This window comes from Mesoplodon bidens, assembly GCF_964165515.1.
Source record: "Mesoplodon bidens genome assembly, chromosome: 4".
NCBI lineage: Eukaryota > Metazoa > Chordata > Mammalia > Artiodactyla > Ziphiidae > Mesoplodon > Mesoplodon bidens.
Window position 1 is genome coordinate 145,785,438 of NC_138160.1, and position 17,701 is coordinate 145,803,138.

The 17,701-nt window shown below is 53.0% G+C and overlaps 1 protein-coding gene across 1 annotated transcript; it reads right to left on the reverse strand.

Moving 5' to 3' along the window:
* Positions 1–228: 228 nt before the first annotated feature.
* Positions 229–14,608, reverse strand: MARCHF2 (membrane associated ring-CH-type finger 2). The gene is made up of 5 exons (XM_081232248.1): positions 14,474–14,608; positions 10,407–10,640; positions 4,792–4,987; positions 3,118–3,327; positions 229–845 (listed from the first exon to the last, which is right to left on the reverse strand). The coding sequence occupies exons 2-5, from the start codon at positions 10,586–10,588 to the stop codon at positions 687–689; spliced, it is 747 nt and encodes a 248-aa protein (XP_081088374.1). The 5' UTR covers positions 10,589–10,640; positions 14,474–14,608; the 3' UTR covers positions 229–686.
* Positions 14,609–17,701: the final 3,093 nt, after the last annotated feature.

Below are 17,701 nucleotides of genomic sequence, written 5' to 3' on the forward strand. Positions count from 1 at the left end.
ACGCACAGGAAGTAGACACTATTCTTATGTATATTTATTTTAAATCATTTAATACATAGCCCTGCTACCTGCTCTTCACTTGAAAACTCGCACTTTGCTTCCAGCCCTGTGATCCCTCAAACCAGCCGAGAGCATTGGTTGTTGCTGCTGTTACCTCTGTGTGGTCCTGACTCCCCTCGGTCCCCGCGCCCTCACTTTGAGGCCTCAGAAACGGGACTGACAAGTCCGTTTTGTCCAGCAAGGGCTCCTTTTATTCATTAGGGGTGGGGTGGGGTAGGGGGGTGGGTTTTGAAACACAGTGCAACTTTATAAAGTTGAGGGTGCCGGGAATGTGAGCCTGCCAGGTGCAGAAAAGTGCAAGAAGCTTGCGGAACCTCCCAACTCGATGGGTGCCCGCGACTCGCCTCTGGCCATGGCTGCTGGCCCAGGAGGGGCCGGGTAGACCTCAGAATGAGATCAGGGTGCCTGCTCCATCTGAAGCTCGGGACCACGTCCATCTGTCCTCCTCGTGTATAAGAGTGTGCAAAACGATCTGAGAATAGCTTCACACGGGGATCACGGAATCAGCTCCACTTTGGTATCTCTTGGCCTAAGAAGCATTCCAGCCGTGCGGAAGGGTCGGGTAGTTTCTGTCCTTCCAAACGCCAGGGCATCGCCAGCTGCCTCTGGCCCTGCCAGCCCGGCCTTCACACGGGCGTCTCCTCTGCCACCTTCTTCAGGAGCCCAGCTGCCAGAGGGGAGTGCTGGGTGCCTTCGGGGCCGTCAGTGGCCCGTATCTTCAGGCGCACTTTCTGATTGGTCCTTCTCCACTCGGAGTACAGCTGGCAATGGTAGCGGAATGAGACCTGCAGGGCAGGGTGGAGATGAGCGGGAGGGCCAGCCTCTGGCCATACAGCCTCTACCCCCAAGAGAGGAAAACCAGGCCCCTGAGGCATCTGCCTCGACCTAACCAGGACCAGGCTCCTGCTTCCAGAAGCAGGAGCAGCATCCGGGCATTTCTCACACAGACAGTGCACACACACCCATTCCCTCACCTGGGGGACCTCCCCACCAGCACTGAGGGCCCTGCAAAGGTGAGAGGGTCTGTGTGTGTATGTGTGGAAGGCGGGGGGTGTCCCTTTCTGTCTCTCAGAGGGTGGCAGTGAAGTGATAAAGCCTCTTGGAAGGGGCCAAACGTCAATGGATCATATAACTGCCAAAACATGGAAGCAACTAAGATGTCCTTCCGTGGATAAGTGGATAAATAAACTGTGGGACATCCAGACAATGGAATATTATTTGGCACCAAAAAGAAATGAGCTATCAAGTCAGGAAAAGACATGGAGGAAACTTAAATGCGTATGACTAAGTGAAAGAAGCAGATCTGAAAAGGCTACAGGGAATTCCCTGGCGGTCCAGTGGTTAGGACTCGGTGCTTTCACTGAAAAGGCTATAGACTGCATGATTCCAACTATAGGACATTCTGGAAAAGGCAAAACTATGGAGACAGTAAGAGAAGCAGTGGTTACCAGGGCTTGGGGGAGGGAGAGATGAACCGGAGGATCACAGAGGGGTTTTAGGGCAGTGAAAATGCTCTGTATGACACTCTAATGGTGGATACATGTCATTATACATTTGTCTAAACCCACAAATTGTTCAACACCAAGAGTGAATCCCTAATGTAAACTATGGGCTGGGGGTGATGATGTGTCAATGTTGGTTCATCGACTGTAATAAATGCACTGCTCTGGTGCCCTGCTGATCGTGGAGGAGGCTCTGCAGATGTGGGGGAGGATTTTGGAGAACTCTGTACTTTCTGCTCCATTTTGCTGTTTAACCTCGAACTGCTCTAATGAGTCAAATCTATTAAAAAAAAAAACATTTTTTCCAATAAATGTCAATGGTTCATACTCTTTAACCAAGCCAGTTCCAAGAAACATTTGCACAGGTGGCACCCAAAGCACAGTTTATAACGGCAAAAAAACAAACCAACAAAAAAAAAAACATTGGAAATGATCCCAGTGTCCATCAAAAGGGATTAGTTAAAAAAATACAGCACGCCCATACAATGAAAGATTGTTGGGTGGCTGCTTTTTTTTTTTTTAAAAGGACATTAGCAAAGTGAAAACAAGCAGACTGCAAAGCAGGACCTATGATTTCATCCTACTTGTATTAAAAAACCTGCTTGGGACTTCCCTGGTGGCACAGTGGTTGAGAGTCCGCCTGCCGATGCAGGGGACACGGGTTCGTGCCCCGGTCCGGGAAGATCCCACATGCCGCAGAGCGGCTGGGCCCGTGAGCCATGGCCGCTGAGCCTGCGCGTCCGGAGCCTGTGCTCCGCAATGGGAGAGGCCACAACAGTGAGAGGCCCGCGTACCGCAAAAAAAAAAAAAAAAAAAAAAAAACCTGCTTGGTGGATGTGCTGGGAAACAATTCTTCAGGAGGGAGTGCCCCACATCTGGAGGCCAGTAGCTCTGTTTGAGGGGCCAGACTCTGGGGACCTTTCCTCTCTGAGTGAGGGTTCTCATGCCTGCCAGAAGCCGGGGACAACACCCCACTACACTCCCTGTCTCTCAACCCCTGTCGTTTTCTCTCTCAGCACCCACCCCACCCCCACGTGGGGCGATCGACCTTAGTTCCCCGACCAGGGATCAACCCATGCCCCCTGCAGTGCAAGCCTGGAGTCTTAACCACTGGACCGCCAGGGAAGTCCCTTGTCTGTCTCTTTATGGTCCTCTCTCTTTGTCTCTCTTTCTCCTGCTCTTTCTTCCGCAGCCTTTTGGTGTCCCTCTGCCTCTCCCCACCCCCACTCCTCCACCCCACCCCACCCCACCTCCACCACCAGCACAGTCTTGGTGGAGCTCGTGGCTGGCGGGGCCTGCACTCAGCAGAGGTGATCACATGCCCTTGTATCCTTGGGGCAGAAGGCTCACGCCTGGCTCCCTGGACCTTGGACCAGCTTGGAATCTGGAGCTCCATGAGATGCTGGGAATTGCTTCCACCCGAGGGCCAGCCACAAACCGAGGGCCAGCCACAAACCGAGGCAGGCAGGGCGCCCCCCCACCCCCTCCAAGCCACTGACCAAACCCCGGGCCTGACTGCTCCCAGATGCCTGCTCTCTGGCGGGCAGCCACTCACCAGCGTCCAGAGGACGTAGATGGTGAAGAGGGCAATGGTGAGGGCGATGAGCCCCACCGCCTCCAGCCGGCTATGGAGCCTGAGGTGGTCCTGGGCCCCGCGCAGGCACAGCCAGCCTGAGATCGCGGCCAGAGGCGTGATGAACAGGAAGCACACCATGTCGCAGCACAGTGTCCTCTTCTCTGTCCGAGGCCCTGGGTCCTTCAGCCACTGCGGGGAAGAAGAGAGGGGGAGCCGCTGAGAGAGACCGTCATGCACCGCCCTCCCTCGAGCCTCTGCGGGGGGACGGGGTGCGGGACCCCCAGGCCCTCCGCCCGCTGTGCTGACGCCCATCTTCATCGCTGGGCCCTGCAGGACCAGCCTCCTGCCTGGCACCTCCCTGCGTTCGTTCCTTCTTTCAAATATTTATGGAGACGATGACGATGACAGGCCAGGCCCGGATAGGTGCGGGGCACTTCTGCCCTTGTTTTTTGTTTTTTGGTTCTTTGGTTTTTTTGGCCGCACAGGGGATCAGACGCATGCCCCCAGCAGTGGAAGCACGGAGTCTTAACCACTGGACCGCCAGGGAAGTTCCATGACCTTGTTTTATAGGTGGGGGAAACTGAGGGCATGGAGATACTGACCCATTTGTGCAAACTCATATGGCTAGTCATCCACAAAGCCAGGACTGGAGCCCAGGAAGTCTTGTCCCAGGACCTGTGCGTCTTGGCCTCTATGCTACACTGCCTGCCACAGTTGATGGCAGGAAAAAGTCCCTGCCCATAGCTCCCATGCTAGTCGGGGGAGGCATGAAACAGGGTGAATGATCAGGATGGGGAAGGCTAAGCCGAGGAGGTGACACTGCAGAGAACCGAATGAGCAGAAGGGGCCTGGTGAAGAATGGGGGAGACAGCGCTCGAGGCTGCAGAAAGAACATGTGCAAAGGCACTGGGGTGGGAGCATGTGGGGGTGAGCGGTGCAGGCAGGCTGGCTCTCCCTCCAACTGTTCTCCTAAGAGCCCAAGGTCCCGGGTGGGCCAGGGGCCTTTCCAGGAGCCCACACTTCGGCACAGTGACATCTGCCTGCAGCTCTCAGCTGCCCCACGCCAAGCCAAGCTGGGCAGAGAGGAGCCTGGAGGGCACCCGGGCAACCAGCAATGCTCTGGAAAGCCATGTGGCTCCCGTCATACCTGGGAATACCCCATCTCAACCCCCACCCATCACGCTCAGGCTACAGTCTAAGCTCCCAGACTTGGCCCACAAAGCCCCCCGGCGAGGCCGCTACCCCTCCCTCTGGGCCGCTCTCCTCCTTTAACTAGCTCTACTCCAGCCACGTGGGCTTTGTCAAAAACACCAAGCTTCTCCTGGCCTCAGAGCCTTTGCACTTGCTGCGCCCTCCGTCGGGACTGCCCTTCCCCAGGTGGGGCACTCCCTTCTCATTCCTCAGGTCTCAGCCTTAGGGTCACCTGAAGTGACCAAAACAGGGAGGAGGCACAGGGTCTGTCAGGTCTGGAACCTCAGGCCCGGTTCCCCACCCCATCAGCAGAACTGACCCCGGGGACAGGAGAGAGGTTCCTCCCTATAGAGAAGCTGCTTCCCCAGCCCCCCAGGCTCCTCCAGGGCAATTCCCTCCTCCGGCCCCACGCCTGCCTTCTTCCCCCCTGCCCACTCCAACCTCAGGCTCCCAAGCATATACCTCTGTGAGGGGCCGGGGCCTCTTCTCCACTGCAAACTCCGTGTGGCACAGCTCGCAGTAGCTGGTATTGGATGAGGAAAGCCATCTCTCCAGACAGCTCTTGTGCACGGCGCCCAGTGTGCCAGTGCAACCACACGGAGACAGCAAGCTCTCCCCATTAGCTCCCTCATGGCAGATCCTGCAGAATGGACCATCGCTAGACACACAGATGGGACACATGAGTAATGATCAAGTTTCCTGCCTATTCCTACTTCACATGCACTGGATCACAAGCTCAGCATTGCCCCTATATGCTGCTACTTGGCAAACTCCTATTCATCCTTCAACGCCCGGCTCCAAATATCCTTTCCCTTGGGAAGCCTTCACAGACTCCCACAGGTGGAGTGATGTGCTCCCTCCCCAAGGTTCCCGCGGCACCTTTTTAGGCCCAGGGTGAGCATCACTTGTACCTGCCTGCCCAGCATCCACTCCTTCTTCTCCTACAATGCCACCCTGATTGTGCTGGGCAACCAATCCACTCTCAACTCTTCGTCCTCAAGACGACACCCCTGATGACCTCAGGCCTCACCAATCAAAACACCACACATCACTGGTCACAGGGGCCGACTCAGGGAACAGCATGTGTGATGCAATCAGAGCCACTGGGAATTGATTCCTGAAATTCTTTTTTTTTTTTTTTTCCCCTAAACTCCAGAACTACAGGCAGCATGGCTGATGTAAGTCTGGAGCTGCTGGCAGCAGCCTGGTCCCCACACGGAGTCTGTAAGTGATGCCAAAACAGAGGGAAACAGAGGAAGGTGGAGCCAAGAGATAGGGAGAAGCAGAGTCTCAAGGACACCATCAGAAGCTCTGGATCCAGCCGCACCTGAAGGCCATGCTACCTAAGAAACCTGTGCGTCCAGGGAGAAGCGCTCCCCGGCTCTTCTGCTCTAGTGAGGCTCGGAAAACAGACATAAAAAGCGTCTGCAGGAAGCTGCTTCAGGGATGTCTCGGCCCCAGCTTGGTCTCTGGGGATGCTGGGTCCTTCCTGGGGCAGCTCAGGAGGCCAGGGGCGTGGCCTTGGTGGCCCCAGCGGCTGTCCAGCACATGAGTCATTGTTTTCCAGACATTTCTGCCCAGAGAGAGGACTGCGGGAACACACGGGGGAGGCGGAGCAGGAGAGTTGTTTTCCAGATAACGCCAGTTTCCCCTCAGAAACTTTCTATCCTTTTCTCAGTGTCTCCGGCTGTGGGGCGGGGCCTGGCTGCTTTGAAACCCAAGAGCTGAGCTGACCCCTCAGGTCTGCTTTCTGGTCCTCAATCCTGTGCCTGGGCTGCTACTTTTTCCTCCAAGGTCAAAAGGGCATGCCGGGCTCCCCTCTGCTCCCACACTCCCCACACACATCAAGTGAATGGAAAAGGGGCTTCCCTGGTGGCGCAGAGGTTGAGAGTCCGCCTGCCAATGCAGGGGACACGGGTTCGTGCCCCGGTCCGGGAAGATCCCACATGCCGCGGAGCGGCTGGGCCCATGAGCCATGGCCGCTGAGCCTGCGTGTCCGGAGCCTGTCCTCCGCAACGGGAGAGGTCACAACAGTGAGAGGCCCACGCACCGCAAAAAAAAAAAAAAAAAAGTGAACAGGAAAGGGATCCCTGCTCCGGAAACCAAGCCGGGAAGTAGAAGTGACGAGGACCTTGAGGGAGAGCCACGTCGGTTTTGGGGTTTGTCCCTGAAGAACCCTACTTCAGAGGTGTAAGTTCAGAGAAAACAAAACACAAGAAAACAAAGCACACACTGATTTATGATTGAGCACTGATGAGGTCCCATGCACAATTTGGAGGGCAACATCTGGGTTAATTTTTCTCATTCTCACAGGGAGCCTGGGAGGAAGGTGTTCTTTTTGCCCCTGTTTTACAGACAGGGAAACTGAGGCATCTGTTTGTGCATAAGTCACACAGCTAGTCGTCGGGCATAGCTGGGATTGGAACCCAGGAAGTCACTCCAGGGCTTGTATACTCTGAGCCACTAGGCTGCCTGCCACCGGTAGTAGGGCAAGAGAAATAGGCTTTACTCCCGAAATTCTGGCAGGAAAATCATGCAAATGATACAGTTGAGGAGGAAATGGGATGGGAGAGCAGGTGAGACATCCACAGATCCCAGTGGGGCTGCCCAGAGCATGCTCCATGGGCAGAAGGGAGATGGAAATGGATGCCATGGGGAATCGGGCAGCGGGATGAGGCCAGGTGGAAGGGCTGGGGGTGTGGAAATGCTCAGGGCAGCTTCCGGGAGGGCCTGGCTCACAGACCAGGGGGCGGAGAGAAGGGAGGCCTCACAGAGGCCAGAGGGGCCCCAGATGCTGGCCCTCAAGCCTAAGCCTTTGTGGACTGTCCTGGGCCCTGGAGATACCTCCTGGGCCTTCCTCTTTGTCCTCTGAAGGTTTCAGGGTCCAGAACTTTCTGCCCCACTTGGGGTGCCATGGGCTCCCAGGAATCAGGGTCTCCTCTGAAGTGAAATGGAAGGCTTGATTTTATGGTCATGGAACCAGCCAGGTGCTGGGGACAATATCTTTCAGCCCCACCCTTGCTGCTCCCAGATGGCACAGGCTGGCTGGGAGGAGGAGTTACAGGGTGAGTGAAGAGAAGGAGGGGGACAGTGACCTGCTTGTGTGGCCTCTGCCGATCCCAGCACCTCCCAGCAGTGGCAGTGGAGGATCCTCGTTTCCTCCTGGCGAGATTGGCCAGGAGGCTGTAAAGAGGGCCCCGTCCCTGGATGATGACAACCCTTTGGGAAAACAGCAGCCCTCTCTCTGGGAAGGGTTGTTCTGCCCTGGCTTTCAGGCTGGGCAAGTTGGGATTGAGCTGCATCAAAAGGCAGAGGGGGGACTTCCCTGGCGGTCCAGTGGTTAAGACTCTGCGCTTCCACTGCAGGGAGTACAGGTTCGATCCCTGGCCGGGGAACTAAGATCCCACATGCCTCACGGTGCGGCCAAAAAACAAAACAAAACAAAAAGGCAGAAGAGACAGCTGTCAAAAAGAACGAAATTTTGCCATTTGTAGCAACGTGGATGGACTTGGAGGGTGTTATGCTGAGTGAAATGAGTCAGACAGAGAAAGACAATTACTATACGCTTATGTGTGGAATCTAAAAAATACAAGAAACGAGTGAGTATAACAACACAAAAAGCAGACTCAGAGATATAGAGAACAAACTAGTGGTTACCAGAGGGGAGAGGGAGGAGAAGGGCAACGTGAGGGTCGGGAAGTGGGAGGTACGAACTATTGGGTGTAAGATAGGTTACAGGGATGTATTGTACAGCACCGGGAATAGAGCCAATATTTTGTAATAACTGTAAATGGACTGTAACCTTTAAAAATTATATTAAAAATTTAAAAATTAAAAAAAAATAGCACTACCATACAATCCAGCCAAAAAAATAAAAAATGGCAGAGGGGTAGATCAGGAGGACCCTGCGGTCAGTCTCAGTGGGCAGAGCTGTCCTGACCACCAGCTGCCCACGGAGGGGCCACTCTGGTACTGCTGCTTGCCTGGGTCTCTGAGGGCTGCAGGGGAGGCTGACAGGACCAAACAGGCTTCTCCTCCTGCCCCCCACACCCAAGGGGGAGCCCTAGGTTCACGCCTCAGCTCTGCTCAGTGACGCTGGCAGGGGTCCAGCTCCCTCTGGGACTCGGTTTCCCCAGGTGTAAAAAGGGAGGGTGGGGCAAGGTGACGTCAACTCACTCAGTGGCCCCCAGGAACCCCATGGAGGGAGACTTCCTCCCTGCCCCCCACCCCGGCAGCTCTGGCTAGGAGGCCCCTGGGCCCACTAAGGGTCCCCTTGCTCCCAGCCTGGCTCAAGCAGCACAAACCCTGTCCTGACTTCAGGGTGTCTGATGGAGATGCAGACATAAAAACCAAGACCCTGGAGGAAGCCCAGAAGGAGAACTCCAATCTCATCTGGGCTTAGGCAAGGCTTCCTGAAAGAAGTGATGCCAGGCAAAGACTTACAAGGTGACTGGCAGTGGGCTCCCTCCAAAGCACTGCAAGGCTTCCATCTGCTTCTTTTTATGTTTTGAATGAAGAGCTTATGAATTGACTCTGACACCTGCTACCACACAGATGAACCCTGAAGACATGATGCTCAGTGAAAGAAGCCGTCACAAAAGGACAAATAATGTCTGATTCCACTCACAGGGGGTCCCTAGAGGAGTCCGATCCACAGAGACAGAAAGTAGATGGTGGGGGCCAGGGGCTGGGGAGTGAGTGTCTAATGAGGACAGAGTTTCAGTTTTGCAAGATCAAAAGAGTTATGGGGTTGAATGGTGGTGATGGTTGCACAACACTGTGAATGTACTTAAAGCCACTGAACTGTACATTTTAAAATGGCCAAGAGGGCTTCCCTGGTGGCGCAGTGGTTAAGAATCTGCCTGCCAACGCAGGGGACACAGGTTCGAGCCCTGATCCGGGAAGATCCCACATGCCAAGGAGCAACTAAGTCCATGCGCCACAACTACTGAGCCTGTGCTCTAGAGCCCACGAGCCACAACTACTGAGTCCGCATGCCACAACTACTGAGTCCGCATGCCACAACTACTGAAGCTGTGCACCTAGAGTCCATGTTCTGCAACAAGAGAAGCCACCACAATGAGAAGCCCGCGCACCGCAACGAAGAGTAGCCCCCGCTCGCCACAACTAGAGAAAGCCCGCATGCAGCAATGAAGACCCAACACAGCCAAAGATAAATAAATAAAATAAATTAATTAAAAAAAATAAAAATAAAATGGCCAAGAAGCTAAATTGTGTTATATCGTAACAATACAAAAAATTGGAAAGAAAAGCTTATGAATTAAATTGTCTCAAGTAAACATGATGAAATACATTAAACTTGAAAAACTGGTGGACAGATTAAATCTTAGTGAGTTAAAGTGGATTTAAATTTGTGTGGGGTTTCCTTAAATCTCTTTTCCTTGGGACTGGTGACAAGTTGGCGAACCAGGCAGACTCAGCTCACACGTGGGTCTGGAAGGCTGGCACTGAGGTTTAAGTACATTTATCAAATGCTTATGAGGTGGCAAAGCCCCTTGCGGGCACTTTATGTGGACCACGGCCACGTACTCTCAAAACAACCCAGTGAGGAAGGTGTCCCCAGTTTAGAGATACGGGGGTGAAGCAACTTTTCCCAGGTTGTACAGGGAGAGAGGCTTCTACTCAGGACCTGATCCCAGGCACCCTGAGTCCATAGCCAGCCACTTCCTCAAGCAGCCTCCCCAAGACGTGAGCTACTCACCAACATCGGACCTTCAGATTTTACCCAGTAATCTGGAGTTTCTGCTTTTCATGAAGAATCAGACCTGGCTAGCCAGTTTCCACGTGGTGATTACTAGTTTATTTGCCCACCTGGCCCCTCTAGGTGGCTGGATTTCTTTTTTGTTTTTTTTTCTGGCCCACGGCTAGTGGGATCTTAGTTCCCCGACCAGGGATCGAACCCAGGCCCCGGCAGTGAAAGCACCAAGCCCTAACCACTGGACCGCCAGGGGATTCCCGCAGTTGGATTTCTGACCCCAGGCAGGGCTGGGAGGAAATCCCTTGGGCCCGAGAGTGAAGTGAGTGAAGGCAAAGATCGCTGCTTGGCCACCACTAACCTCGGTGTGTCCAAGGCCCGGATGACAGTTGAGAGGAGCCGGCCGTCCCTTGAAGTCACCTGTGCCACATACTGGGGTGGCCCGAGGCCCGTGGCCTCCACGACCTTGGAGAAGGCGGGGCTGTCGGAGCAGTCGCAGTCGCACAGGGAGCCAGGGAGGTGACAGCAGTCACCCGTCGTCATGGCCACAGGGAGCCCCACGTCCTCAGGGCCTGAGGCCCATGGTCCCAGGAGCCTGGGGAGAGGCCGGCAGGAAGATTAAGGGCAAGGTTAGCAAGCCACACACCGAATCCAGCTCTCTGAGCCTCGGTTGCCCAATCTGTACAATGGGGCTTTGGAGGGGGCTGTGAGGATTCAATAAGGTCACACATGCAGCTCAGCCCAGGCCTGGCACATCTCAGGGGCTTGATTATATTACCTCTGGCTCTCCTAAGAAAGGCCAGCCCGGCCCAGCCTGCAAAGCATGCAGGTCACCCCCAATATCACCTTTGCAGACATGATAACAGCACCTAACAGTGATTGAACACCTTCTGTGTAGCAGGCCCTGTGCTTGGCGCTTTCCAGGAACAGAACCATGCCCGCCAACCATGTAGAGACTGTTCTCCATGGATTGGATTGCCAGGCCTGGGCTCACGCCCACCTTGGAGTGGGCCAGAACTGAGCTAGACACTTGGCCCAGCAGACCAGGATGGTGAGTCACTTTGACCCTCCTGGTTGACGGCCTCTTGTGGGGCTCTGAACTCCTTGATAACTCAAGCTATCAAGGAAGCGGCCCAGGCTGGGGAGGACCATGGCAGTCTCTGTCCCCACCCACCAGAGCAGCCGCTCTAACCCATGCCTCTGTCCCCAAGGAGAGGCCACCAGAGCAATCTGAAGTCTGCTCTGGGTGGGAGACTTCAGCAGGATTCTGTCCCCCACCCCAGGGTCTGACCTGCCAAAAGGAACCCTTGGCAAGCTCTTCTTCCGTCACAGAACCAGCCAGCAAGTCTTGTGTGTTTCCCTTGGAGAATTTCATGAAAGTAACAGAGGACTCTTGAAACCAATACAGGTGCCCTGGAGCTAAGGATCTCTGTCCCAAACTTGTCTCATACTCCACCGTTTGTCCCTAGGAACTAGGATCCAGAGACCCCCGAAACACTCGCTGAGGTCCCCCCACAGTTGTTTTTTACCAACCCTTGCCAGTCAAACTCTGAGACCCAAAGAGGGGCGGGAGGGAAGCAGTGTAAGTCATCGGCTAACTTTTTGCACCAGGACAGTCTGCTGCCAGAACAACAGTCTCTGAACAGCTCAGCCAGAAGACCTCCAGGCTCAGCAGGCCCTTCTGAGCCTCTATAGTTGGGCTGCTGTTGGCCACATAAGCAAGTGTCAGCCCAGAGGCAGGAGGAGGCTGGGAGGAAGGCTGCATGACTGAGATAACATCCTCAGGGCAGTGGCCAGGCCTGCCATGTTGTGTACACTGCTGTCCCTTCCGAGTGCCTGCACCCAGAATTTCCAGCTCAGAGGCCAGCAGGGAAGTCACTGGGTTACCCAAGGGAAGGCAGGCAGAGGGGAATCCACTCTTCTTGCCCCTCCAAGGATTGGCCTTCACATTTCTGCAAGTAATTGGGCATCACAAGAAACATCACAGCTACTGTATATTAAGTTCTATCATTTCTTTTACTGTCAGGGGAAAAACAAAAACAAAAAACACTGGTAAAATCTGCTAATGCAAGGCCTGCAAATCACCAAAATAATAATAGCAGTTACTGTTTATTAAGTACCTACTGCAAGCCGGGTACTGTGCTAAGCTTACTGAACTCAAACAGTTGTTATAAGTGTCCCCTTCAAAGGTCACCTCCCCAGAGAGGTTTTCCCTGACCACTCTGGTCAAAGTGCCATTGGTGTCCACGTTATTGCCCTTACAGAATGTACCCCTCTCTGAAATGCTTTTTCCTTTTTTTTTTGAGAGGCCAATGCCGCCTTTATTCCTGAGTCAGCAGATACTGGAGAGGGTGCTCAGGCATACGGCCACAGTGGGCTCCCTCTCGATCCATCCAAGAACCAGGCAAAGGCCAGACCCAGGGGGTCCAGTGACTCAGCGGCCTTAGGAACAGCGCAGAAGACTCTCTGCCTACGGGCCTGAAATGCTCTTATTTCTTTTCTTTTTTTTTTCTTTTTTGGTCGCACCACACAGCTTGTGGGATCTTACCTCCCCGACCAGGGATTGAACCTGGACCCTCAGCAGTGAAAGAGCAGAGTCCTAACCACTGGACCACCAGGGAATTCCCATGAAATGCTCTTATTTCTTCATCTACTGGTTTAACCACGTCTGTCTTCCATTCATCAGTCTCTCCAGCACCTGGCCCTGTGTCTAGTACAGAGTTCCTGCATTAATTTTTCAGCCCCTCCTCTGTGTAAGTGCAGGGTTGGGAGAGCCAGGTCTCTTGACCCCGCCCTCCAGACCCTGGTCTGCCAGCACCCATGATGGGAATCAGAAATATTTAGAGGCTAGAGATCTGTGCAAAGCACAGATCTTGGGCTTGCAAGAGGCCAAACTCGAGGCTGGATACAAGGATAGGGTGGCTGCAGCTCTGGGGCTGCTGGGATGGCAGAGAGAGCCAATGCCTCAAGCAAACTTGGCCCAGTGCTTGAGAGATGGATTTCACTGAGTCTTCACAACAAAACTATGATGTAAGTCCAATAATTACCCCCATTTGACAGGTGAGGAGACTGAGGCTCAGAGAGGGGCAGCTTCTTGCCCAAGATCACAAGCTAAGTCAGGACAGTGCCAGGATTTGAGCTTAGTCCAGTGAGTGGGTCTGGGACTCAAGAGATCTGGGTTCTTTTAAGTCCTGACTCTGTTACTAATGCTGTCTGTCCTGGAACAAGACACTTGGCTTCTCTGGGCCTCATTATTCTCCTTTGTCAAATAAGTTGATGAAGCTAGTGGACTGTGTCTGCTGAGGGGCTTCCTGGGAACGAGCACCCAGGCTCAATTCCTCCAGCGAAGCTCGCCCTTGGCTAGGCTTGTCTGGGGTGGTGCTGGGGAACCACAACCTTTCCACACCTACCCAGACTCCTTTTTTCTGAGGGCAGGAAACCAAGGGAAGAAGAGTCAGAGGGCCCTAGCTCCCCAGAGTGTCATCTCAGTCCAGATTCTTTGCTCTCTGGGCCTCAGTTTTCTCTTCTGTATAATGGGGGTCCCAATGAAACCCAGCTCATACATGCATAAATATGAGAAAGTCGATAAATATTAGCTCTTATGATAATTACCATCATCATCTTACAGAGCTGTTGGTAGGGTTTGATGAGACAAGGCACAGCCAGTGCCTGGCACACAGTAAGCGCTCAACAAATGCTCACTGTTATTATTTTTTAAGATAAACATGGAGCCTGTGAAATGCATTCATTCCTCTTCACTTACCACAGAGAGGCTCCTATATGCCCTTCAGTACTTGCATGGCCCTGCACTGAAGGCCAGGCTCTAATCGCAGCTCTGATCATTACTCGCTGTGTAGCCCTGGGCAAAAGGCTTGACCTCTCTGAGCCTTCATTCCTCATCCGTATAGCAGGGAACGTTTCTAGTACTTCCACTTGATATTGTCGCTAGAGGACTAAATGACCTAATCCTATAAATTCTGGCTATCCCGTTTTGAGCACCCACGAGCAGCCAGGCACTCTGCTAAGCAAGTGCCTGGGTCATTATATTTACTATTTTCCTGGCAGAGCCCCTCTCAGGAGGAGGTTGGGGAAGGTGCCTGGTCATTTATTGACCGCCTACTGTGTGCAGAGCGCTTTCCTCATTTGCTACCTCCTGATTCCTCCCAACAGCCCAATTAGGTTGGTACTCGGATGACCCGGTTTCACAGATGAGGAGACCGAGGCTCGGAGAGGCACCTACTGTGTGCCGGCCCCCAGAGGACCTCCTGCCTTCTGCAAAGACGGAAATTGCGATCACCTAGTCCCTGGGAAGGCTGGGGCCGACTGTCCGAGCCCGGCCGTCCCGACTGGGGGCCGGGCTCGGGCCTCAAACTCGGGGCCGGCCCGCGGATCGGCACCCTCCGGCCCCATCCTCCCTCCCGTACCTACCTGATCCGCGGCCGGGCCGGGCGGCCGCGCAGGCCCCTCCGCTTGCCCGGGCCCTGGTCCCGGCCCGGCCGGTCTCGTCAGCGCCGCTAGCTCCGCTCCGGCCGGCACCTGCGTCGGGACACCGCCCGCCAAGCAGACGGCGCCACGAACCAATGGCGACCGCCTCTCGCCTACACTGGCCAATCGCCGTAGAAGTCCCGCCCTGGGAGGCGGGGCCAGAGGCGACGGGGACGTCCTGGGCCGCACAGGCCCGGCGGCGCCGCAGCTGCTGGCCCCGCCCCTGCTGCGTCCTGGCTCCACCCCAGTCTCTGCCCCGCCCCCATCCCTGGTCCCGCCCCATGCCGACTCGGGGCATGAGCGGGGCACGAGCGGGGCACGTGGCGCCACCTGCAGAAGACCAGTTAATAAATAAAACCGTTACAGAATTCAACGCGACACCAGCGAAGGGATTTGTGTTAGTCACCTCTCTTAGGCTTCTCGCCAATCCTGGGGGAGGGATGAACCGTCCGATCACATTTTACGGAGAGGAACTACGGAAGTCTAGAGAGGTTAAGGGGCCGTGGAAGAGCCTAAAGCCAACATCATTTATTTATCATTCACATTCATTCATACATACAACAAATTCATTCATTAGATGTAATAAGCATCAATAATAGGGCCTATTATGAACCAGGCACTGTGCTAGGCGCTGTGGACACAATGTTGAGTAAATATTGCTGCCCTCATGGACCTCAGTCTAGGGAATGACATAGACATTAAGCAGTCAATTATGTAATTATTAATTACAAAGGTGATAAATTATAGCGAGTGAGGGAGGCATATCATGGAATATTTGGAAAGTCCAAAAATATTTCCCTAAAGAAGCAATGGAACTGACAATGGCGAAGAGCTTGAGGTGGGATGGAGAATTGCCTCAATACTCCTTTCTTCCCCTTCCCCTGCCTTTATTGAATATGTAGATCAGCTCAATTACCTTAAATTCTTTTGTGCTGTACTAGCTTACATTTTTCAAAAATGGAACAATAAGGGCTTCCCAGGTGGCGCAGTGGTTGAGAGTCCGCCTGCCGATGCAGGGGACACGGGTTCGTGCCCCGGTCCGGGAAGATCCCACATGCCGCAGAGCGGCTGGGCCCCGTGAGCCATGGCTGCTGAGCCTGCGCGTCCGGAGCCTATGCTCCGCAACGGGAGAGGCCACAACAGTGGGAGGCCCACTTAGTGCAAAAAAAAAAAAAGTCAAATTTACATAAAAGTTGCAGAAAAAATGCACAGAGCTCCCATAAACACTTTGCCCAGATTCCCCAATTGTTAACACTTCTGAATCCTTTGAGTATAAGATACACACATGGTGTCTCATTAACCCTTAATTCTTCAGTGTTTCTTTCTTTCTTTGAGGCAGGCGGGCTCCTCTCTAGTTGTGGCAAGTGGGCTCAGTAGTTGAGGTGCACGGGCTTAGTTGCCCCGAGGCATGTGGGATCTTAGTTTCCTGACCAGTGATCAAACCCTCATCCCCTGCATTGGAAGGCTGATTCTTTTTTTTTTTTTTGCGGTATGCGGACCTCTCACTGTTGTGGCCTCTCCCGTTGCGGAGCACAGGCTCCGGACGTGCAGGCTCAGCGGCCATGGCTCACGGGCCCAGCCGCTCCACGGCATGTGGGATCTTCCCAGACCGGGGCACGAACCTGTGTCCCCTGCGTCGGCAGGCAGACTCTCAACCACTGCGCCACCAGGGAAGCCCCGGAAGGCCGATTCTTAATCACTGGACCACCAGTGAAGTCCCTAGTGTTTCCTTCTTTTTTTTTTTTTAACCGATTGGTTTTATTAATTTTTTAAAATTTATTAATTAATTAATTTTTATTTTTGGCTGCATTGTGTCTTCATTGCTGCACTTGGGCTTTCTCTAGTTGCGGCAAGCAGGAGCTACTCTTTGTCGTGGTGCACGGGCTTCTCACTGCAGTGGCTTCTCTTGTTGCAGAGCACGGGCTCTCGGGCGCACAGGCTTCAGTAGTCGTGGCACATGGGCTCAGTAGTTGTAGCTCGCAGACTCTAGAGTGCAGCCTCAGTAGCTGTGGCACATGGGCCTAGTTGCTCCATGGCATGGGGGAATCTTCCCGGACCAGGGCTTGAACCTGTGTCCCCTGCATTGTCAGGCGGATTCTTAACCACTGTGCCATCAGAGAAGTCCCAGTTTATTTCTTAAGTAAAGCACATTCTTCCACATAATCACAGTATGATCTTCAAAATCAGGAAATTAATATGGATCCAATATCACCAGGTAATTCCCAAATCCCATTCAGAGTTTCAGTAAGTTCTTTAAAGCTCCAGCATCCATCCCGGGATCCCATGTTGTATTTTGCTGTCTAATTCAGTCTCCTGCAGTCTGGAACAATTCCTCATTCTTTCCTTGTCTTTTATGACCTTGATATTTTTGGAGATTACTGGCTAGTTATTTTGTAGAAAGCCTCTCTATTTGCTTTTCTTTAATATTTCCTCATGACATGCATTTAGAACAGAAACCACAGAAGTGATGTTGTGTTCTCAGTGCATGTATCAGGAGGCAAAGAATGTTGATTTCTTCCACTACTTATAACCTACCCTAATTATATTAACCTGATTATGTTAAAACGGTGTCTTCCAGGGACTTCCCCTGTGGTCCAGTTGTTAAGATTTCCCCTTCCAATGCAGGGGGTGTGGGTTCCATCCCTGGTCGGGGAGCTAAGATCTCACATGCCTCGCAGCCAAAAAACCAAAACATAAAACAGAAGCAATATTGTAACAAATTCAATAAAGGCTTTAAAAATGGTCCACATCAAAAAATATATTTTTTAATTAATTAATTAATTAATTAAATGGTGTCTTCCAGGTTTCTCCAGCATGAGTTAGTGTTGCACTTATCAGTAAGTGCCTTATTGGAAAATACCATGAAACTAATTAAATATCCGCTCCTCAACAGACCTTCACCCACCAGATTTAATATTCATTGATGATTCTTGCCTGAATTAAATTTTGTTGCTGTTGTTAGCAAAGAGGGTTTTACTTTTATTTACAAGAATTCTGGAGGAGGATGGCTGCTGGCATTGATTTGGTCAAATGATATTAGGGTTAATGACGTAGATTCTCTTGGCCTTTTTCTCATGTAGCTAGATGGCTGCTGTGGCTCCAGGCAGCACATCCTCAATGAAGGCAGGAAAAAGGGAGTGGCATGGAGGTGTCTACCATGTCTGTCTCTTC